At 34.6% G+C, this 25520-nt stretch overlaps 1 protein-coding gene across 1 annotated transcript in view; it reads right to left on the bottom strand.

Annotated features, from left to right (window-relative positions):
• Nucleotides 1–800: 800 nt before the first annotated feature.
• STK31 (serine/threonine kinase 31) overlaps nucleotides 801–25520 on the bottom strand; it is a 41658-nt gene continuing 16938 nt past the window's right edge. Inside the window, exons 9-24 of the mRNA XM_081147336.1 lie at nucleotides 21804–21919; nucleotides 20253–20412; nucleotides 19454–19576; nucleotides 18401–18580; nucleotides 16691–16807; nucleotides 15585–15704; nucleotides 13621–13752; nucleotides 12290–12391; nucleotides 10958–11038; nucleotides 9316–9441; nucleotides 8652–8777; nucleotides 8395–8481; nucleotides 7586–7735; nucleotides 4607–4729; nucleotides 2325–2393; nucleotides 801–1123 (exon numbers count right to left, since the gene is read on the bottom strand). Of these exons, the coding sequence (XP_081003462.1) occupies nucleotides 896–1123; nucleotides 2325–2393; nucleotides 4607–4729; nucleotides 7586–7735; nucleotides 8395–8481; nucleotides 8652–8777; nucleotides 9316–9441; nucleotides 10958–11038; nucleotides 12290–12391; nucleotides 13621–13752; nucleotides 15585–15704; nucleotides 16691–16807; nucleotides 18401–18580; nucleotides 19454–19576; nucleotides 20253–20412; nucleotides 21804–21919 (2040 nt within the window). The 3' untranslated portion in view covers nucleotides 801–895. The remainder of the gene's footprint in view (nucleotides 1124–2324; nucleotides 2394–4606; nucleotides 4730–7585; nucleotides 7736–8394; nucleotides 8482–8651; nucleotides 8778–9315; nucleotides 9442–10957; nucleotides 11039–12289; nucleotides 12392–13620; nucleotides 13753–15584; nucleotides 15705–16690; nucleotides 16808–18400; nucleotides 18581–19453; nucleotides 19577–20252; nucleotides 20413–21803; nucleotides 21920–25520) is intronic.

Raw genomic sequence — 25520 nt, 5'->3', positions numbered from 1 at the left:
GGTTACAGCATCAATCCATGTACTGAAGGGTCACGGGTTCAATTCCTGGTCAAGCGCACATACCTGGGCTGTGGTTCACTCTCTACCCCCAGTCAGGGCATATTCAGGAGGCAACCAGTCCATGCATCTCACTCACATGGATGTTTCTCTCTCTCTCCCCCTCTCTTCCCTTCCCCTCCTTTCCATTCTCTCTCTGAAAAAGCAATGGAAAAAATATCCTCAGGTGAAGTTTAACAGTATATACATACACATATATATGTGTGTGCATTTATATACACTCTTGCCCCACCTTGCCCTTTACTACTCATCCTTTAAGATGTAACTAAGATACTACCATCCTCCAGAAAGCTTTCCTTGACACCCATCCTCTTTAATCCCATAAGGCTCTGTCCAGAGGTATCATTGGATGTTCCATATTATATTATGAAGATCTGTTTATATCTCTAACTTTCTCAATACATTGTATGCTTTGTAAGTGTAAGGACTGTGTTTTCCTTATCTTTATATGCCCAGAACTGGGTACAAAGCAGAAGCAAACTATCGTTTACTGAACAAAAGCATCACTCTTCATCATCAGCTAGACAAAATACTAAAAATCTGGATAGGATCTGTCCAACAATCTAATAATCTTTTCTATTACAAGTGTAATAGTCTAATTATGCAATTTCAAAAAAATAATACAGACAGAAAATCCTTCCTTAATACCTCCAGTTAAATGAAATTTCAAAGTATACAACTTTTTGAATAGCCAAACATCTTTTATTTTTCAAAACTGGAATACCAAAGACACAACCCAACTAGCTACAGAATACTTCCAGTTTTTTTCTGTTTATTTAACCAAACTAAATAAAGTTTTTAAAAGAAACATCTGCAACAACAAAAGAATCCTAATCTATCAATCAAAGTTGACTTCACCACTTCTTGTCATTTCTTTATATTTATCCAAGTTCTCCAACTTTAATTCTTCTTCCTCCTTATATGGGATATATTCAGTATCTTTTCCTGAGTTTGGAGTTGATTTCCCCTTTGGTAGCAAGAAACATTCAGCATTCAAAACTTGCTCAGCAGTCATTGAACTTCTGCAACAGATTAAGCTACAGAGGAGGGATTTGACATTATCACCCTGCAAGGAAAAAGAGATGTTACAAAACAAAACTCAAATCAAAACAAAGAAGCAAAAAGACAAACCTGCAATAAGGAAGGAGGATCCAATTCAAAAACACTTTCAACAAATGATACAGATCTAAAATCAATTCTTCCTATTTAGATTTTTAAAGATTTCTACAAAATTAAACTAGTTTTTATTAAAAATGAATTACTCAGTAATAAAACAATGGAATAGAATTACAAAAGAATCACAGCTGAAATATCTCAAAAACAAGTGAAATTCCAAAAAGGAAATGTTATGACTTCCCCTTTTCCCTCTTTTTTAGGGCATTGGTCAGAGTTTGACACGATAAAAATTTTACACTGACGTTCCTCTGTCTGGACAGGTACCCTGCTTTACCTGATCAACTGCATCTGGTTTCAGTTTTGAAGCGCTTTCCTCTGGGAACTCTTCTGCCACCACTACCATTATCATCATCATTATGGGAGTCAGAATTTATTATGTGCCTCTATTTCAAAGAATGTTTTTTAGTATTATCACATGTAAACAACACCATTCTGTTGCTCCTCCATTGTTTCTACCTCCCAAATCACCTGGATATGGTTTTCTTGGCCCCTATCATTATTCCAATCAGAGCACATTTCACAGTGAATGAATATCATCTGTTTAAACATACAGTTCATGCTCTTGAAAACCACAAAATTGGATTTAGAACAAGAAAATAATGTTTTTAGACAAAAGACTCTCATCTCAAATGTGTCAATTTTCCCTAGTTTATAAACTTTACATGATCCCAATAAAATACAATCATTGACACTCCTGCCTTGAAACCAAGTAAGCTAACCATAAAGATCTTTTAGAAAAACAAGCAAGAAGAGACATGAAAGGTCTGATAAAAATAGCAGCAAGGAAGAAACTACCCCTCCCAAGGTACTATAAAGTCTGTTCATTGAAAGAATACTGCACAGTAATATGAATAAACAAAGAGAACAAAACAGAAAAACTAAAAATATACTCCTACACAAATGAAATTTCAGTATATGGAATGATGTCATTTTCCAATGAAAGGAAGGGATAACTTTTTAATAAAAGGTACTGGGACAAATGGCTACCCACTGGGAAAAAATAAAATCAGATATATTCCCTCCAACCCAACACCAGGATAATTCCAAATGTGTCAAAAATCTAACAAGTAAATGACAAAAAAGTCACATACCAAACGAAACTGATCCACTTTCGGGATTCCATCTTCATTAGTCTCAAGTTCCTGATTTTGAACAGAAAGCTGTTAAAGAAAATGAGAAGGAATAAAACCCCAATGCACCAATACTGACCCTATATTAGAGTCAAATCTGGAACTCTTCAGATTCCGGTGAGAAGAGCTAATGCAAAGAAAATTCATTAACTCTTGCAGGATAAAAATACTTTTATTGTAATAAGAACTTGTTCACAAGCGACCATGTAGTTCCTGCAGCCCCCTAGATTACCACTCAGAGTGGCTGCCCACAGTATAGCCACTTTTACTACTTCCTCACCTTACAAGCAAACATATTAAAATTTAGTAACTTATAGCTTGCTGATTTCACCAATACTCATACATTAAGTACAAAGAAAATAAATCAAGTTTCCTTCCTCCGTAACAGCTAACCTGTGTTCAAGAAATACATGTTAAACTTTTAAAAAACTATTAAATATGGATAATTTCTTACATATACAAAGATATTCTGAATCCTAGTATCCATCACCCAGCCCCAACAACCATCAACCAATGATCATTCTTGCCTATGCACAAAACCATATATTATTTTTTAGGCAAATCTTATACATGTCTTAATTTTACCTAGAAATATTTTAGTACATATTTCTAAAAGATAAAGCTTATTTTGACATAATCACATCACACTAAAAATTAATAATTTTTAATATTAAATATCCCGTTTTTAAATTTTTAATCATCTCATAAATACCATATTTTATTTTATACAGTTTATTCAAATCTAGGTCCAAATAAGTTCCACACAATTAAATTTAAAAATGCGCCGAGGGACTTCAGGTTTCTTCCTGCTCCTCACCACTACCTACACTATAAAGCTGCTATTTATGTCTTCCTTAATTTCTCTAAACACTTTGTATTTTTCAATGTATAAATGTCACACATCTTTTGTCAAATTTATGCCTTTTGTAAGCGATTTATTTCTATTTCCTATTGTTATTTGCTAATATATGGAAACACAATTATTATGCTGATCCTACAACCTCACTAAACTTGTTAGTTCTAGTAGCTCTTATGTACATTCCTAAAGATTTTCTATATAATAAAGACAGCTTTACTTCTTCCTTTTCTTATTTTTAATCCTCACCTGAGGATATTTTTCCCATTGTTTTCAGAGAGAGTGGAAGGGAGGGAGGGGGGAGAAGAGGAGGAGGAGGGAGAAGGGAGGAGGGGGAGAGAGGGGAAGAAGAGGAAGGGAGGGGGAGGGAGGGAGAGAGAAACATCGATGAAAGACACATCAATTGATTGCCTCCTGCACTCGCCCTGACTAGAGGCAGGGATCAAGCCTGCAACTGAGGTACGTGCCCTTGGCTGGAATCAAACCCGGTACCCCTCAGTCCTTAGGACAATGCTCTAACCACTGAGCAAAACTGGCTAGAACTCTTCCTCTTTTATATGTTTTTTATTTCTTTTTGTTGCCTTATTACACGGGCTAGATCAGGATCAGCAAATTATGGCCTGCACGCCAAATCTATTCCACTGCTTATTTTTGTACAGTCTGAAAGCCAAGAATAGTTTTCACATTTTTAAATCTTTAAAAGTAATACTATTTCTTGACATAAGAAAATTATAAGAAATTCAAATTTCAATGCCCATAACTGAAGTTTTGTTGGAACAGAGCTACTCATTCATTTACATCCTGTCTATGGCAGCTTTCATACTACAAAGACCCTATGGCCTACAAAGCCTTAAATATTTACCACCTGGCCCTTTATTTTGCTGACCCCTGGGTTAGAGCCTCTAGTACAATAGTAAGAGAAGTGAGAGCAGACTTCTTCCCTGATTAATACTTAACCCTTCATAATTCACAGGAAGAATGGGTTTAACCCATGAATAAGTAATAGCTATCTGGTTTACACTGAAATCAGGAACATTTACCCACGGTCCACTCGGCACTTATTTTCCACATATGGATAAAATGCTTCCAGATAATATAGGACAAAATCATCTTCACTATTAATTTTGACTTTAATAAAACTCAGACAACAGCATATGTAAATATGTAACAAGTCAATGTGTAGAAAGTATGTAATAGGTGATAGAAAGGATGTCAACAGTTTGTCATAAAACTTTTCAAAAAGAAAAAAAACAATTTTCTACTAAAAATCTATCACTGCTTTTTGTGTTGAGGAAAATTCCTATAAAATCATCACTTTATATGCTGAAATATATATATATATACATATATATAAATGACTGACTTATTTCAATAAAAAATAACATACCCACAATAAAATGCAGCCATAAGCATACAAGTCAGAACTTGGAGAAGCAGGTTTTCCCATTTTCACTTCAGGTGATATCAAACTCAAGTCACCAACCATCATGTTCACTGAGGCTCGCTGACTCTAGAAAAACAGCAGGTTAAATATCTTTGAGGCAGCACAGTTGAGGTAACTTTCTGTGAAGTACTCTGCATTTAATCAACAACAAAAATTCATTTGAAATACTTCATTCTCTTCTGCTAGCATGTATTTTTACCTAATTTCTGCTATTATAAACTGCTCCTAAAATCAGTCTCATAAAATTAACAGTAAGGCTTTGGTTACATTTCATACTATGGACTCAAGTAGATTCAACACTAAGAATCACTAATTGTTTAAACATTTGGTACACTTTTAAAACAAATTTCATAAGGGTAAAGAGGCAGTGCTATTTTCTAATTCTAAAAGTTTCTAAGTAACTTTTTAAAAAACTGAAAGTCTGCCCAGCCAGACATGGCTCAGCGGTGGAACATCGACCTAGGATCCAGATGGCGGTTCGATTCCCAGTCAGGGCACATGCCCAGATTGCAGGCTCAAACCCCAGTTGGGGGCATGCAGGAGGCAGCTGATCAATGATGACTCTCTCATCATTGATGTTTCTCTCTCCCTCTCCCTTCCTCTCTGAAATCAATAAAGATATATATTTAAAAAAAAAAAAAACCTGAAAGTTTACAAAGTCCTTTCCTTCTTTACTGACCATTTCTAATATACCATTTCTGATGTGTCAAAGATCATCTAGTGACAAGAACATGAACCCTGGAGTCACGCAGACCTTGGCCTGTAATTCTCCCCTCCTACTTATTTGCTGTGTGACCTTACACTTTAACTAACTCTTTGAGCCTAAATTAATTTGTAAAATGGAAATAATATCTCCTTACAGAGTCATGGTAAAGCTAAAGATAATTAGCACAATAATCACCTAGCACACATTACTATTCATTATCTCTTCTCCACCTGCTATCTTTATCCTTGGTTCTCAGAGTGTGGTGGTCCAAAGAGCAGTAGCTACAGCATCACCTGGGAGCTTGTCAGAAATATGGAATCTCCACCTGATACGCTGAATAAAAATCTGCATTTTAACAAGATCCTCAGGTGATTCATATTGTAAAGTATGAAAAGCAATGATCTTGACCACAGACTAGTTTTCAAACTTCTCTTCCTGTTTAATACTTCAATCTGAGAATGGTGTGAAAAATGAAGCAAAAGGTGAATTTAATCAATATTTCAGAGTAAATCATCTTAAATAATGATTAAAACAATGTTTTGAGAGATAATACAGCTGACAAATCAGTATGTAAGAGGAAGACTAACTCTTGGAGTAACCATGATGTCTATAGTTGTGCAAATGGCATACTCAACAGGTAAACTAACCAGGATCTCTAAGAGTTAAGAACTTTTTAAAACTTAAAATTTAGTTACTTTTCTTAGGACGTTATCTTAATTTCCAGATAAATATTTCAGCAAATCTACTTTGTCTAAATCCTTCATAATCCAGCATTTCATTATAGTTTTACATTTGCATTTTAAAAATCTTTCTGAGCTACCACATGAAAACCACTGAGACTACATATACACAGGTGGCATTACCCTGTGACTTGCAGGGTAAAGCATTATGATTTATACTATCAAAAGGGAACTTGTTCAGACAATAAAATGTTTGCAAGGATGTAGTGAAATCCTTGCAAAGAAGTGAAATCCTCATATGAGAATGTAAAATGGTACAGCCATTTTGGAAAATAGTTTGGGTCCTCAAAAAGTAAAACAAGATTTACCATATGACCCAACAATTCTACTCCCAAGAGAAAGGAAAACATATGTCCACACAAAAAAACTTGTACGCTAATCTTCAGAGCAGCATTATTTATAATAATAAAAAAGTGGAAACCACCCAAATGTCCATCAACTGATGAATGTGGAAAAAAAATATGGTACATCCATACAATAAAGCATTTGAACTTTTTTTTTTTAATGATGTTTGGATGCACACTACAACACGGGTGAACCTGAAAACACTGTGATAAGTAAAATAAACCAAACACAGAAGGCCACATATTGTTTGATTTCATTCATAGAAAATGTCCAAACTAGGCAAATCCATAGAGAAAGAAAGTAGATGAGTGGTTTCCCCGGGACTTGAATACAGGAAGAAATAGAGAGTGACTGCAAATTGGTATGGGATTTCTTTTGGGGGTGATAAAAATGTTCTAGAATTAGATAGTGGTGATCAATGCACAACTTTGTGGATATATTAAAGACTATTCCTAAATTGTACACATTATGATATGTGAAGTATATCTCAATAAAGCTGTTATTTTTAAAAAGAGAACGGCTCCCTCACGATTGTGTATATTTTGAGACTGCTCATTCTACCAAAAAGAAATAAATAGATCACAATATGCCCTTTAATTATCTGGTGTTTGCTACAAACTGCTTGTTCTGAGGTAAAATGGCACCAAATTAACAGCCAATGTAGTTGAACCAGCATTTAAACTAAATGAAAAAGTCCAAGGTTCCCAAGTGTCTAAAAATGCCCATTAATCAAAAAACAGCAAAGTATATATATCTAAATTTAATCTACTGGGGGGGGGGGAGGCACTAACGGAAGGAGAGGCAGGAGATAGCCACCTAGTTTTCCATGTGTATTTCCTAGTAATTAAATGTATCTTGATGATGATACAATAATGATTAATGTTGTCAATGCCATTGAGTACAGTGTCAGCTTTCTCTTAAGACTGATGGTTAAAAAATATAATGCGAAAATTTAGAAACTGTTGTTCCAGCACCTAGCTGATAACAGCAAACTGCTTATGCTACAGGAAACAATTTAAATTGAAAGCAAAGATCTTATAATAAATTATCCTATCATGTAAAAGTGGTGAAATACTGCCTAATAATATTAAATGAAGTCTAGAACCTATTTGTAAAATCATGATATTTTACCACAGATTTGGTGAAGTCAAAATCTCCAACAATTCCTTGTTCACGGTTTAAAGCAAATACATTGTTCTGATGAAGTGATCCATGAATTATGTCAGCCTTGTGCAAGGTATGCAGGCCCCGGGCAACACCTTTCATGACCTTTAAAGCTTCCTACAGGTAAGTACACACAAAAGAAGTCAGGAAATAGGCAGATCATTTTAATATATAAACCTTTTCTAAGTAAAAGACTTTTTCTCCAAATGAACCTTTAATAAGAAAACAGCACAGAGAAAGAATTAAAGGCCAGAAGCCCTGATTATGTAACTGGTAACATCACATAATATGACTTAAAGACTTCAGTCTCTAAGACGACTTAGATTACAAATAATGACCATATAAGGCATCTAGGGGAAAAAAGACTGAAATAGTGTTACTGGAAAAGAAAAATCAAGGTGTCCTGTATTAGCATTACTAACTCAAATTTATGATAGAAATTAAAGCTGTCACTTAAGCACTTAATAATACTAAGTGCTATACTACACAACTTACAGTCCAGCTTAATAGTTTTAAGCATGAGCTTTGCTACCAAAAAGACCTAATTTCGAGTCCCAACTCTGCCACTGGCTAAGGGTCCCTGTGCATGTCATTTAATTTCTGTGAGCCTCATTTTTTTCATCTCTAATGGGATAACCCGTATCACAGGATTGATGTGACAGAGTAATACGAGTCAAAATTTTACACAGTAAAAAGCATGTAGTATGCCCTCAACAGACATTAACTGTTATTTTCTCATTCAATACATCCATGGAAATCAGGTTTTTTCTACTTACCTCTGAAGTTAGAGGCATACTGGTTTGAATAGCACTCAGGTTTGCCCTAGGATAGTACGGGACCATGAGATAAGCCATAGGATCAGACTAAGAAGCAAAACAGAAAATAAGACTCAAAGTAAAAAATTTTTAAAAATATACACTGATTGTACAAGATACCTTTATTTTAAAAGGAATAAACTGCCTCGTTAACACTTGAAGCTAAAACTTGTTGTAAATGAAATGTTTTCTGTAAGAGATTAGTATAAGAACTTTACCTTACACAAAAATAGGAATACCAATGGTAGTAACCCAGACTCTTCTTTAGCTTCTCTCCAAGCTCTGTGATAGGCAGCTGTTCTCTGAATCACCCTGGCTTCTGTATCAACATCCACAGAATAGCCCTTGTACCAAAAAAAAAAAAAAAAAAAAAAGGCACTGGTAATTCTGACATTAAAAATCCCACTTTAATGATACATCATTCCAACTTCAACATAATGATTTTTTACATAAGTTAAATTACATCTAATTTTATTTTTAAACTTTATAAGTACCTTTTCTATCTGCTTTGAAGGCTATAATTTAGAAAGGAAAGAACAATTCTACTTGTGACTTAATATACATTCTACAACACATAGCCACTAAGGCCAAACTAATTATCCTATTATCATGGTAACAGTTTCCCAGACCAATGAAGAGAAGAAATCAAAGAATAGAAGACTGAATTGGCAAAAGAGGTAAAATTTAAAAGAGACGTGTAAGAAAAACAAGAATTTCAATTCAAAATTAGTTCTGGCAATCAAACTGGAAGCATAATCATCAAGCTGATCAACCAATAAAATTTAGAAAACACACAGTGGGTTTTTACTTTCCTAAAAAGTAACACCACCACTCCCCTTTATATTTCTGAATCTCCCATAAGTCAAAAGAACTTAAACTTACCTTTAAAAGAATTATCTGCCCATTAACCTCAGAACATACCAAAGGACGTTTGCTGCTAAGTTCTTTCATGGGCTCAGCATCAAGAAGATCCCGTTCCAAGCTCATGGTAAGAAGACCACCAGAGTTCTAGGCCCAAGTTTTTGTTAAAGTAAGAATCCAAACAATCCCAACACTTAAACCATCAACATGACTAGTTACATGCTATTAGCTGAAATGGACATCATCACCCCTACTGGAGAAACCAATAAAACAAAAATATTTAAAGTTTCACATTTTTTCTAGTTCCTGGCTCCTGAACTCCTACAACCCAAAGTATTATCATCATCCATTTAATCACTACTACAGTTCTAGAACAGATTCTGAAAAAGACAGATTAACCAGATGTGCTTCCCAAGAACCCTAATGTTTACTTGTGAAACTTCTTGTGTTTCCTGAAAATATTAAAATGACAAGAAAAGGAGGCCGTAAAGTGGGAAGAAGTCTAAAAATTATGAGTACTATAAAGTAATTCTAATAACTATGCATCTGGTTTGAAGTGGAATCCTCAAGAGTAAAAATGATTTTCAAAGTTCCATTGTGGTGCATTGTGGTGTAGTTTTAGTAACAAGGACTGTAAAATTGTTTTGGAAATTTTTTTAAGTGTTGGCAATATCCACAACCTATAATCGAGCTGCAGAGATTTCCTAAGTATACATCACAGTTAAATATCTTAAAATTATTAAAGAAGTCCATAAGCCATGATTCAAACATTTTATAATCTTCCATTTTATAATCTTAGTAAAATAGGTTAGCGTTATTTTTAAATTAATTTTCAAGTCTTACATGGCATCACATATTCACTCACCCATCCTATATGAGATAGTGTCTAAATTACAGTTAAATAGTTGCAAGGAAAACCCCACATTAAAGTCTAGTCTGGAAAGATTTTACAGTAATTTCTTTAACAATTTAAGGAACTTTAGTTTTCATATTTATGAGTTTACAAGTCTATGTGAATATCCCTTTATGCCCCGTATTTAAGCTATTATCATGGACTTAATGTCAATCTTAAAAACTAAAGATCATATCTAGTTGCCCATCCCTATCAGGCAATATAAAACACAAAGCTAACAGATTCTCCCTAAAGAACCAGAGTTTACTAGTCCTGCTCTACACTGTCCTTCTGTCTAGTATACTGATCTCCCTGGCTTTGAATCCTGCCAGCCTAAAAAAACTATACCCACATCAACATCTCTACCTTACCTAACTTCTCCAGAATTTTTTCCAATCTGCTTTATCTTAAAAGATACATTCTGCATAAATTCATCATGACTAAGTAGTGCCTTGCTTTCATTCTAACTCTTGGACCAGCAGCTAAAACTGCTTATCATTTCAAAAAATAAAATACCTGTAAGGCAAATAAGTGAATGGGTATAAGGGAGAAAAAAAATAAGAGAAAAACATGCAAATTAATATGAAAATTAAGATACACTATGCCAGTATTAAGGACAGTTTTGAGAAAAAGTTCTAGTAATACCCAGAAACTATTCATCAGAAATATTTTTATAGAATGGATAATTATAAATTTAACACTGACACACAATTTTAACATCATCAGTTTCAACACTGCAGAGTAGGAATTCTCAGGGGAAACAAAGTTTACCATGTACTTAAGTAATCCTATTTCAGGATGAAGCAGAGGCAGCTCAGGGAACCACTTCTGTACCAAGTTATTCAGCTTCTCCTAAATTTAAAAAATATAGATATACATTCAATTGTGACATGTTGGTCTTCAGGAAAAAAATAACTATCTAACAAGATGTATAACATATCTAACAAGATGTATAATCTAATAAAATGTATGACCTAAGATATATAACCACTGATTTTGCCTTCTACTACAAAAAAAAAATAGTAAATAAAAACCAACAGTCATATTAGATCTAAATTACCATCTTTACTAACAGAGGAAAAACGTAATTACCAATTTTAGGCTTGGTATACATATATATGCAAAAAATCTTGCCTAAGGTCAAACTCTGCAGTCACTTCCAAGCTAAAATGAAAAAGTGTGATGGATGATACACTAATTTGAATTGTGAAATTGTCATTTCTCAAAAAAATAAGAACACAGTAACATGTTTAAAATAATGACTATTTCAGTTAGGAGGAAAAACGTTAAAAAAACAACATACAGCTCCACAAAAGCCACTGTGAAACAAATGTCAAAATTGAGGATCCTTAGAAAAGTCATTTATCACATGTTTATTAAGTAAAACTTCTAGACACATATCAAGTCCCTGGGAGAGCTATCTTATTCCAGGTGAGTAATGAAGTACAGTTATATGAGTTTGCCAAATGAAACATAACCTGAAAACATCTATTATTTTCACAGTATTTTTATTTTTCAAAGCAACATTCTTAACTTACTCCTTTCATATAACATCCCTGCAATATAAAATACAATATTATTTCCATTTTAAAGAGAAAATATGCTGACTGACTCTCCCAAGGTCACAAAAATTAGTGGTAGATTAGAGACTTAAAGATGTAACTTCCCCCCAAAACCAGGTAGTTTTGTTCCGTTATATTCTTCAATTAATTTATGATGCACTATTAATGCTGTCATTGCAGTTAATATAAGCAGTGTGCAAAATGTTTATGCTATCATTTCGATTCTTGTAAAAATAAATAGAAAAAAAGAAAAGAAACTTAACCTCCAAAGTTAACAGTGATTACTACTGTTACCACTAAGTAGGAAAATCAGAGGTGATGTTTCTGTTCTTTATAATTTTGTGTAATTTCCACACTTGGTACAATGGTAATGAATTATCTTGTAATCAGAAATTAATTCCTAAATTCACATAAACATTATGCCAACATAACTATGCCAAGATAATCTCTACTTGTGATTACAGCCCACTTCATAAAATGGATATATTAATTCAATTTCTAGTACAAACTAATTCAGAACTTCAAAGAATCAAATACTTACATATTCCTCCCTCTCACGATAAATTTCCTGAAAGACACTATTGCGCAATTGAGTTATTTCTTGTTTTATTTTCTCAATTTCAGATCCATCATGGTCATCAGACTTTAATCAGAAAGAAAAAAAGTGATTTTACAGGCTTGTTAAAGTACACTGAAAATAAGTCTTCCTACTAAGAATTAATGCAACTTCTCTATAGCAAATCACTGTCTGATTTCTATATATCCTTCTGTAGCTAGCACATAATAGACTCTCATAACAATTGTTGAATTAATATTCATTAGCTTATTCTAACACTAACTCTCCAAAATCTACAAAAAATAATTATAAAAAATAAAGACATAAAATCAATTACACAGATTTTTCTCATCTCTTAATTTGCTGAAGAATTTCTCTATGATAAAGATAACCAACTGCCATCACAAAGTTAGTGTCAAGAATAGGAACCAGAATAAAATTAAATGCCCTGGAATTATTTTCTGCATGAGATCTGGTTTTTAAAAAATGAGTAAATGTGTGGCATGTCTACTAGAGAAAAGACTCCAGTGATAATCAGCCATCTTAAAAGGTACATGTTTTCAAAGTTAGATATGTTTCTCCAAAAGTTAAAAAATTAAACTAAAAAAGACAGCATTTCCCATAGCCCAGAATACAATAAAACTGGGAAATCTTAAACTATTATATTAGTTCTACTGAAGTGCTACAAAGAGAAATAGAGCTAATTCAAGTCGGACTAAGACATAATATAAATCTCTTTTGTATGTAAATCAAATTCTCAAAGGAACACTAAGAATTCCCAGTTTCACAAAGTTTCAACCCTAAGGAAGGAAGATAATGCAGATCAGAATGTCCTAATTCTTCTAGTTCTATTATCATATGAAAACAACTTAAAATATTTATAAGAAATAGTATGTCCAACCATTAAAAAGAAGTAAAAAGGAGACATCATGATCTTAAAAATACTTTAATGACAAAATTCTACCTTTGGGGAACACCCCATCCATCACCTTGCATATAAGCGACCTGTATTATAAAAGACATTTTATAACAGTCCAGACCAAAGAGTTTTTCAAATTATTCAAAAATATTTATGTTACTGAAAACCAAGACAGTCACGTAAACTGTTTTTAAAGAACATTTAGTGACATGGAAAAATGTTTACACTATTAATGTAATAATCTTATTTACATACACAGGAGGAAAGATAAAATATATAAAACAAAACGTGAATAATGACTCTATTTTAAAGAGTACATTTATGCATTACTTTTATAAAGCAGAGCCCAACTAAAATGAGGTACACAGAGTTCAGTAAGAACCAACTGTTTGCTTACTTCTTCCAAATTATTCTTTTCAACCAATTTCCATCTCAGTCGAGCTTTTAAGTTTTTCAGTGTCTTTTTAATGGACAGCAAGTGATCCAGATTGGGGCTCTTATTTAAACTTTCAATAATCTGCTTCTTAAACTAAGTAAGAGAAAGAGTTATTACATTTTCAAAACAAACAGCAGCAAAGTCACTGATGATTTATTATTTATCTATTGAGATTCAACTAGTATTTACTGAATACAGGTTGAAATAAGTCTTCAATTTTCAACAAGACAATTCTACCACTTGATTTCTTAATTATATTTCTATTTAGAAGAATATCTGTTCCAGTAATCAAAGTAGCAAAGGTTAAAGAAGTATCTCAAGCTGATACATACAGTAAGGCACACTTTGCTAAGGAAGCAAATTGGAATTTCTAGTGAGGATTTAAATTAAAATTACCTTTCCCAAAAGCAGTTTGATAATATGTATCAAGTTTTAAGAATGTTCATTCCTTCTGATTTAGTAATAATTTTTAGGAATCTATCTGAGGAAATAGACATACAAAATTATGTACAAAGATTATGTGCAGTATTATTGATGGTAAAAAAAAATTTCAAAGTAATCTTAATGTCTAATGCAGGGGAAAGGTTAAATGTACATCTGTATGAGGGCTGATGTTTTAGTCACTCAAAATGACTTATAGGCCCTGGCTGGGTGGCTCAGTTGGTTGGAGCGTCATCCCATACACCAAATAAGGTTGAGGGTTTGATTCCCAGTCAGGCACATATCTAGGTTTTGAGTTTGGTCCCTGGTCAAGGCCTGTACGGGAGGCAACCAATCGATGTTTCTCACATCAATGTTTCCTCATCTCTCTCTCTTTCTGCCCCACCCCCTAAAAATCAGTGGAAACATATCCTGGGATGAGGATTTTTAAAAATGACTTATCACATGGGAAAATGTTCACAATACACCACTAAATGAAGAAAACATTTTCAAAATGGCTTACAAAATGATATAATGCACATAACATACATACATACACACAAGTCACCATACAAAAAGAAATACAGGCACACCTCTTTTTATTGCACTTCACAGTTACTGTGTTTTTTCACTAACTGAAGGACTGTGGAAACCCTGGTCAAGCAAGTCTTTCTGCACCATTTTTCCAACAGCATATGCTCACTCCATGTGTTTGTGTCACATTTCAGTACTTCTCACAATATTTCAAGCTTTTTCATTATTATTATATTTGTTATGGTGATCTGTGATCAGTGATCTTTGATATTACCACTGTAATTGTTTAGGGAAGCCACAAACCACACCCATATAAGACAGCAAACTTAACCGATAAATGTTGTGTGTGTTCTGACAGCGCTACCAATCAGCCATTCCCTGACTCTCTTCTTCTCCTTGGGCCTCCCTAATTCCTGAGGCACAACAATAATGAAATTGGGTGAATTAATAACCCACAACAGCCTCTAAGTGTTCAAGTGGAAGGAAGAGGCACATGTCTCTCACTTAAAAGATAGAAATGAGTAAGCTTAGTGAGGCAGACCACTGAAAGCTTGAGATCAGCCAGAAGCCAGGCCTCCTGCGTCAGTTAGCCAAGTTGTGAATGCAAAAGAAAAGTTCTAAATTAAGAGTGCTATTCCAGTGAACACACAAATGTAATAAAGCGTAACAGCCTTATTGATAATATGGAAAAAATTTAGTGGTCTAGAGAAAAGATGAAACCAGCCACATTTCCTTAAGCCAAAACCTAAGCCAGAACAAGGCCCTCACCCTCTTAAATTCTATAAAGGCTGAGAGAGGTGAGAAAGCTGCAGGGTGAATTTAGTTATATATCAACTTACAACAGTTATAGTGCTTTGCTAGCAATAACAAATAATTTACCTACAAATTGGGTATTAAACTACCTAAGAAAAGTTTAAGTATTAAAAAATACAAAGCATCAATACAGAAGACAAAATAAAGCTTAATCCAACCTCAATACTGTTCTTGTACTTGGATTGTACTGTGGCAATAAGCCCTTCCTCTGCATGGATCTTTTGTAGTACTTGACTATATGTATTTAAAATGATCTCCTTGTCTGCATCACCTTGCTCCTAAATGAAATCACACACATGGAATTATAGACAAAGGAGTATCCAAAGCAGTTAAAACTTTCAATAACAATGAAAAACTTCAAAATGATGCCTTTAACAAATTTCTATATCCATTTCAAAATACTTCTTAAACACAAATCTTTTTCTGGACAGAAGAAAGAATGATGTCAAAGATGTTCATTTGGGGAATTTTATTCCTATTACACTATTAGCTGTCTGGAGCAGAGGAACATTAAAGGAATCGGGGATACTACAATGCTAAAGGTAGGAACTAAACAATATATAGAACTTCAACACTTAAAATTAATTTTAGAAATCATCTATTACAACCATTTCTAAAATCAAGTCTAACAAAATCATCTAAATGAGGACTAATAGTCCTCCATGTCTTTGTGTCACATTTTGGGAATACAATAAGGGAATACAGTAAGCATATATTTGTAATACCAACCTAAATAAAATCACACAAGATAAAAAGCAGTAAAATGAAGACATAACCACTGAGACTTTGGTAAACAACTGAAAATCCAGGAAAGAGTCCCAGTGAGCAATATTAACATTGAGGAGCTAATTTTGACATAGCAATAGAGAATATACACAATAGAGAAATGGAGCTACCAAGCAACCCTGTGTATCTGCTTCCAAGTTCTCACAGATTTTATTTCAAGTTTTCACAAATTCTAAGAGTCTTTTCTTGCAGTCATTGAGCATGATGGACTAAAGAATCAAATGCTACAGAAAGATGATACACTTAGATTTCCTAGAATTAAACATTAGATTTTATTTTTAATGTGAAACGTCCTATTAAAATGAAAAAGCACCCTGTGGAAGAATGAGATTTTGCTTTATATTAGGATTTGAACTTGACAGTGTTACTCTTTCATACAGTCCTATAAGAGAAAAACTAAGCCCAGTCTTAACACTTTCTAACCAGCAAGAGAAACAAACAATATTGCTTCAAAGGAAATAGTAATATCAATACTCACAATCAGAGATATCTCCAGCTCTTTGCAGACACTTGACTCAGTCTTCTCTAGGATTTCATCAATATTATCAATTGTGTCTTCAGAAGTCAGTGATTCTTCCACAGATAGATCAAAAGCCTCATTTGCAAAAATAAAAGCATGAAGTATCTCATTTGATTATATCAATCACTACTGTGTCCTTATACCTGGAGCACAGCATTAGCCTATGCATTGAGCAACACGGGGGAAATAAGGCTACATAAAAAAGATAAAGTACTACCCTCATATAACTTATCCACCGGGGGAAAAAAGGGTATAGACTCATCACATACCTAAAAAAATACCAACAGATTTTTTTTAAATGTAGTTAGTGGTTAACAGATGAGAGAAAACACAGAGAAAAAGTAGGGGGGGAGGGGAAACAGAGATGAGACTGAGATATTTGGGGGGAATAGTAAAAAAGGCAGTCTGAGTAAAAACTGGTAAAGAACCTTGAATGTGCAGGTGGCATGCTTAAATCTGAAAGGTACTAGGCAGACAATGTTAGCTCCTGAACAAGGAAGGAATATGATCATGCCCGGAGACTTACTAGTATTTAGAAATAGGGAGATCAAAAGTTAAAGACTAAACTTAAATGGTTCCATTTTATTAGGAAAACAAAGGTATTTTCTATCAGGAAATAAACTTTATAATAAGATATTAAATAGAATGAAATCAGGGGCCCAAACTATAATATGGAACATAAAGGTCACAAGCAGTCACTTTGGTTTCTGTATGCAGATGTAATTACGGAGATCTGGATTTGGGAAAGAGCTGTGGAAAGGAAAGGGAAGGGTAACTGATAATTAACCGAAACAGGAAGACAATTATAATCAATAACAAAAGAAGATAAAGCAATAATTTAGTTATGTTAATTATCCATAAGAAAATACCAAAAAAAAAAACAGTTCTAGAAGTAGCTAGGGATTAAAGGGTTTTTTCCCCAAAACAAAGCTAGAAATTCATATCTGGAAGTCGTTCACACAGAGAAGATAAATGACACCATGAGTGTCCTTGCTCTTCCTTGCTAATGAAGTTGTAAAGCAGACAGAAAAGAGAATCAATAACAAAATTAGGCTAAAATTTAATTAGAGTTCTGAGTACATTACACAGAACCACATGCCTTTTGGAAAATTACACGCCATTTTTATAATAATGAACAAGAACTAAAAAGAGTAATATACAAAATATCTTCTCTAATATCTAATATCAACTGAGACTAAGAGTGTCCATTTATTTTAGATATCTTTAAGATATTTAAGGTATCAAAAACTCAAAAGACTTAAACAATGCCAATTAACATATCATTTTAAGCATGTCTAGTCAGCCAACTGTTAAAACTCACCTTGCTAAAAAACAAAAAAGAGGAAAGCTCTACTACCCTCTAAAGCATATGCATGCATTTTTACATACCCTTATCTCTACACTATAGCTGCAAAATACACACTACTTGTAATAAACTCCAGTGATACTATCTTACACCTACAGCTTGAAATTGTCTTTATATTTGCCCTAAACAGAGACTACAAATATGTAAACTCCTCAGTCCTCCATCTCAGCACACACATTCCCATTCATATTCATTCTCAACCTCTCCCCGCCCCCTTCTCTCTCAGAAGAGAGGTAAATTAACATTTGGAAATTTTTCTTTTAAATTCCTGGTTTATGCCACTGGGCAAGAGCTCTTATTACCTTTAAGGTGCTCTGGAACCATGCTACAAGACGCTCTAGAGAAACCTCTGTTTTACTTCTAACACTGGCGAACTCCTCCTTTTTATCACACTTCCAGTCATAGAATTTCTTAAGTGTTTCTTCAGAGTTTGTCACTTCATTGGCCTGTCCATATACTGCTCCTAAAGAGGCTGACAAATCCTGCAGAGATACATGTCTGTTTATTACAGTTTATTAACTTCCTATTAGGATCCAAGCACTGTATCAGAACCTGAGACAGGAACGTGGTATGTTGAATCACTATACTTGAGAACTTTATAAATAAAGCAGAACAATTAGACATGAAAGCATAAAACTGCCTAGAAGCTGATTTGTTTGGATCCTAATAATGAAAGTTTATTAAGTGAATTAAGATTACAAATAGAAAGCTTTATATTCTTAGGTTTTTAATTAAGTAGAAAGTACCCTCTTTTCTCTGACTTTAAATTGGAATCACTACTGTTTTATCCTGGCATGGAAGTTTCCAAGACCTACTGCTTAATAAAAATAAACTACACACTAAAATATACAAATAATTCCACAACTAAGAGAAGAAACTAAACATATATATGTACTCAAAAGCATTTTTAAGAGGACTTGAAGAGACAAGAGAGACTCCTGGCTCTCTTGAGGAATCAAACTCTAGAAACGTCAGAGACAAGAAAAAACTTAATAGATTATCTCAAAATTTTTATCATAAAACTCTGAGAAACCCTTGGAAAGACAGAGGATAGTTGACGCTTAACACTAAATGAATACAATCTGTGCAAGTGGGAGAAGGCCTATATCGCCTGTGGAAAAAGAGAATGTTCTTCATTTTCAAAACAGATACACATATATACAGAAACATATTAAATACACTCATATGAAATTTTCATTCCATCAAGAAGAAATTAGAATCAGAGAAGAAAAACTTTTGCAGTCATCAGTACTATCTGAAGTCTCAAGGTAAATGCTAATTTCACCTCTCAAATGATCAATATGCGTATTTAATGTATAATGCAATGCGTATTTAATATCTTTTTAAATTCCAACCTGCAATGTTTTCAAGCGTTTATTAAGAGGTAGCTCATCTACTTCCAGAATAAAAACTTCTACTGCTGTGCACAGCTTCTGTTGCACTTCATTTCTTCTAGCAATCAAAACATTCCCTTCATTCTGAAGGAAGAGAAAAAAAGAACCATAGTTAATAAATACATACGGTGTTTTTTTATACATACACAAATAACCACCTCTCAACAATGGATGACTTAGATAGCATTTAATAGTAAGGCAGAGTCCAAAGCTGCAGCATAAAACACCCCACTCAGATCAGAAGACAAGATCCTCGCTGGCAGGTGTGGTAGCCACCCTGATTTACAGTCTCATACCCCTCAACAACTATAATCTCTTACAGGCATGGCTTCCAGGGTCCCTCAGGGGGTATGCCCAGTTGCAAAAGTTATACCAAGTACTTGTAGTCTATATAGTTCCTCCCGGTTCAGATACTATTTACCAATCAGGGGTTTTATTTGCCTAAACAATGCTGCCTAGTAACATGACAAAAATGTTACTTTATCAAATTACCAAGGGAACAGAGAGAGGGAATTAACCAAAGATCAAATTCTCATGCAAAAGTGGAAAAGATTTTGTTAATCCTTTATCTACAACCACTATTTCTTTCCTACCTTTCTTACAAGCAATAAAAGGAATCAAATTATGAATGTAAAGACACTGTAAAAATTAAGATTTCATGCAAAGTATAATTACAGTATCTGCAGTCCCACTTTCTCAAAAGGTATCTCCTTATGTTCAACACATAAAAATCGTTAATAGAGAAAAATTCTTGACCCACCACATTTTGACAAGTTTTAATCTTCTCCTGAGCCAGATTGTATTCTGCCCAAATTATCTCTAATTCATTCAAAGAAACTGGGGTAGTAAAGCACTCTTCATCCAACACTTGTATAGCATCTGAAAGGTCATTTCCCAAACGAACACTGATGTTAACACGTCTATTTTTTTTTAAAATAGAAACAGGGAAAAGATGGAGAAACTTTTAAGTTGGTAAGAGAAAAAGTGGCGCTTAAACAGTATGGTCTAAAGTTACTATTTATAAACCTGGCTATAAAGAGGTACTTTTTAAAACTTTATATAAAATCATAAATAACTTTGATAAAAACTTTTAATTAAAAAACATATTTCATTGAGAAAAAAATTAAGTATTTTTTAAAACCTTTACGTAAAAGGACAACTTCAAAAGTCTACAGACTTTAAATGATATCAAATGGACCTTCAATTCTTGTCAACAGATTTATAAGTATGTATTTGCAAATTTTAAATTTAGTTAACCTTGCCTACCAAGACTACAGACACACAGGCCTTGTACCCTAATAAGCAGACCAGTATTTGTAGAGTTTAAAAAAAAAAAATTTTTTTTTTTTTTTTTTAAAAAGAGCAATCAGAGAGGGAGCCAACTAGTAGCAAAACTAACAAGGCCCATCCATATTCTCTTTTCTAGTTTCCAGCTAGACTGCCACCATTCAAGTAGCACATTATTTCCTCAAATATGGACTGAAATATGTTAGATTGCTTTGGTCCAAAGTCTGTTTCACAACTCTGAGCATAGCCACTTAATTTTAGTAGTACATCACAGGCTGATTAGCTTCTAGAGGGACCAAAACACGCCAACTACTGATACACTTACAAACCAGATACCAATTGATGGATTTATACTGTAGAATACGTTTTCACTGAACAAAAGACCAACATGCAGCATTCATTCAAGGCAACTTCTTAGTGTTTCAAGCACATGGAAAAGAATTACTGGTGTAAATTCTGAGTGCAGCATGAAAGGGAACTAGGTTGTTTGGAGAACTATTTTTTCCACCTTCCAGAAGAGTATAAGAAATTATTCCTAACCAACAATAAAGCAGCCCTCTATTAGATAAAATACCTACAAAATTGACACAGAGTCTGAGAAATGCTGAATAAATGCTGCACAAGACTTGCTAATCTATTTTTCTTCTGACTCCATGAAGACCACTTTTCTCTTTCTTTAGCCAGAGTATAATTAACTTAGATTACTGAAATCTTTAGTTTCCATATAGGCCTGAAAATAACATCAAGCAAAACAACTGGACATAGTAGTTTCCCATCTGTTGATTTTTTTTAATTTCACTCTCATAGGTGACTTTAGAACAATATAATTCTTTCTAGTAACAATATAACACTGACAAAAACAATTCAAAATTTGTCTCAGGAGTAACTATTTTTAGTTTCTCCCCTTAAAGTTATAAAACTACAGAGATTAAATTTCAAAGGAAAAATGGTAGGCATACAACAGAACGCCAACTAATTAACCATTATTTTAAATTATCCTTCTCAAAAATATGCTTTTACCTACCTAATTTCTTTCAATCTTTCAACCTTAGCTGCCAGATTTTTCATTCTGGTACCTACATGAGTCTTCAGAGTGCTTTTTAAATGTTTAGTTAAATCCATGATAGTTGCTTTCTCTTCCTGAAACAAAGAACAAGCACATCCCAGTGAGACTCAAATAGGAAACTGTATTTCTACTGTTATTTAAATAATTTTTAGAAATAATGAAAAATTTAAAGGTTAAAAAATGTTTAGGCCACAGGATAACAAAAACACTGATTTTCCTATTAGTTGGGATCTGAAAAATATAACCTATTCCAGTCTTCTGCCTTCATACAGATTAGATTCTTATACAGTATTTCATCTTAATCAGAAGCCAAATAGAAACAAAATTTCACATACTTTATTCCGATACTTAAGATTTTAAAAAGATAAATAAAAGATCCTCACAGAAACCAAATGATTATCAATGACAATTTCTTTTCTCATAAATTCTCATATCATTCTGCATTGCAAAAGGACCAAAAATATCATTTCCTTGACCCAAGTTATATTAAACTCCCTGATTCTAAGTGGTATGTCAAAGATATGTCTACCATGATATCCAAAATAATGTAGAGAGCTGTAATATGGATAAAAACCTGGTAATTTTATTCTAATACTAATACAAACCAGATATTACATAAACACAGAACTTTTATTCAATATTTAAACAACATGCTCTCCGGTCCTCACACTCTCTCCATTAAATAGAGAGAACTAGCCCTGGCCAGTGTGGCTCAGTTGGCTGGGCATCATCTCATGCACTGAAAAGTTTAATAGTAGGCTATACTCAAGTATGCTCATGTCTGCTCCCATTTGTTGAGCAGGGTAACCATGAAGAATTAGTGGTGCTTGTTCTAAAACTGTTTCTATCCACTGTAATTGTTAGAATAATTACTCCAGAAATTACATAAATCTAAAAAATAGGAGGGGGGAATAAAAAGTTGTTAATCTCTGAAAATGTTTAATGTTTTCACAGGACTCTATAAAAGGAAATTTTTAATACAAATTGCTAATGAATTACATGTCAATGAAAACTAGCCCCACACCAGGCCCCCCAGCCCAGGTTTTCAGTGCTAGGAAGAGAAGTCCCCATGACTTCTGGCTGTAATAACCAACGGGAACTGAGGCTGAGAAAGACAGAGGGCTGCTGGAGTCCCAGGCAGCTTCACTTAAAGGACCCGCACATGGGCTTACTAGGACTCACTCCCTCTGAGTTCCAGTGCTGGGGCAACTCAACTGAAATTCACAAATTGCTGGAGGGTTGGTGTAAACAACTCAGAGTTAAAAACTCCAGGGGGATTCACTCCTCAGGATGCCCCCATATTTTTCTAAGTTTTACTTCCTGGGTCTCTACCAGGTTCTCACTGTAAATATCAGAGAAAAATCCCCTCAAGCTTCCAACAAGGGGAGGAGAAAAGAAACTATTTTAAAATATGCCAGGCCCGCCCGGCCAGGTGTGGCTCAGCAGTTGAGCGTCGACCTAGGATCCAGGCGATCGGGGTTTGATTCCCGGTCGGGGCACATGCCCAGGTTGCGGGCTCGATCAATGACTCTCTCATCATTGATGTTTCTGTTTCTCTCTCTCCCTCTCCTTTCCTCTCTCTGAAATCAATAAAGATATATTTTAAAAAATTTTTAAAATTAAAAAAGTAAAATATGCCAGGCCCTTATGTACTTCTTAACAAGATCTCACTTAGGGAAAGCTTATTTAAACAGAGCCTAACTAACCTGGGGGAAGGGAAATAACCAACCTCTGCCCACTTCCGCCATCTTTCCTACCTATAGGGGTTTAATGGGAATGAGAAGCATGTGTGAAGTTCACAGTCCAGAGGTACAGGCTCACTAAAAGTCTGAAACCCTTTTAGAACCATAAGACACTTCTCCTCCCCTGATACCTTATCACCACGTTACTAAAAGCCTAATTATAGCAGTTTCTTTTACTTAGTACATCATGCCCAGCTATCAAGAAAAAAATTACAAGACACTAAAAGACAAAAAAGAGAGCTGGAAAAGACAAAGCAAGCATAAGAATCAGACCAGGAATTTAGAACATGATATGGCCCGGCCAGGCGTGGCTCAGCGGTTGAGTGTCGAACTAGGATCCAGGTGATCGGGGTTCGATTCCCGGTCAGAGCACACGCCCGGGTTGCAGGCTCGATAAATGACTCTCTCATCATTGATGTTTCTATCTCTCTCTCTCCCTCTCCTTTCCTCCCTCTGAAATCAATAAAAATATATTTTTTAAAAAATAAATAAAAAATAAAAATAAAACATGATATGATTAACATGGTAAAGGCTCTAATGTGTAAAGCAGACAGCATGCAAGAACAGATGATCAGTGTGACAGAGAAGGATATTCTAACATCCACAGTGGCTTTACTCATAATGGCCAAACCATGGAAACCACCTTTTTTTTTTTTTTAAATATATCTTTATTGATTTCAGAGAGAGGAAAGGAGAGGGAGAGAGAGATAGAAACATCAATGATGAGAGAGTCATTGATCGAGCCCGCACCCTGGGCATGTGCCCTGACCGGGAATCGAACCCCAATCGCCTAGATCCCAGGTCGATGCTCAACCGCTGAGCTACGTCCGGCCGGGCGCGTGGAAACCACCCAAGTGCCCAGCAACAAAAGAATGGATAAACACACTATGGTATACTGACACAATGGAAAACTACTCAGCAATAAAAATGAACAAAATCTTGATACATATAACATAGATGAATCTCACAGACATTAAGTGAATAAAACCATTCACAACAGATCATGTGTCAGAGGATTCCACTTATATACAGTAGAGGACCCGGAAAACTACTATTATGACATAAACCAGAATAGTAGCCGCCATGGATGGAAGACAGGAAAGTCTGGAAAGAGGCACCAAGGAACTTTCTGGGGTTGACAGAGATGTTTTACATCTTCAGTACATAAATCAGATGACCTGTAATCCTCTTCATGAACGGGGACAGAACCACCACCCCAGAGAAAATAGTAAAGGCAGGTGACTAGTCTAACCTCTTTGTCAACTAGACCTCTAAAGAAAACAAACTATTTTCTAAGAGACTGTATCTCTGAAATGCCCTTAGCAGGATGTCCCTGGCTAAAAAACTAGTTATAGTGGCCAGAACCCAAGGATTTATGACACAGAGCTCCCTGGAGAATGTCACATATGATTTAAGGGCTCAAGGCTGAATTCAAGTACCAATGATCAATGATTTAACCAATGAGGCCTATCAAATGAAACCTTTATTTAAAAAAAAAAAAATTCAGAATAATGAGGTTTGGGGGTACTTCCAGACTGATGAACAAATCCATGTGCTGGGAGAATGGCAAGCAAGATACACCCCCATCCCTTACTCCCTACCCCACCTCCACCACCACCCCATAACTTCCCCTATGCATCTCTTCCTTTTACTTGGCTGTTCCTGAGTTATATTCTTTATAATAAAACTGTAATCATAAGTATAGCACTTTCCTGAGTTCTGTGAGTTGTTTAGCAAATTGTTGAATGGGGGGGACCATAGGAACCTTCAAATTTATAGTCTGCCAGGCAGAAGTGTGGGTAGCCTTAGGACCTGATTTGTGGCTGGTGGTTGAAGTGGGGTTAAGTCTTGTGTGACTGAGTCCTTAACTTGTGGTGTCTGAGCTAACTCCTGATATTTAGTGGCAAAAATCAACTGTAGGGCATCCAGTTGG

This window comes from Miniopterus schreibersii (assembly GCF_964146895.1).
Source record: "Miniopterus schreibersii genome assembly, chromosome: 9".
NCBI lineage: Eukaryota > Metazoa > Chordata > Mammalia > Chiroptera > Miniopteridae > Miniopterus > Miniopterus schreibersii.
This window is presented reverse-complemented; position numbering and strand designations above follow the sequence as displayed.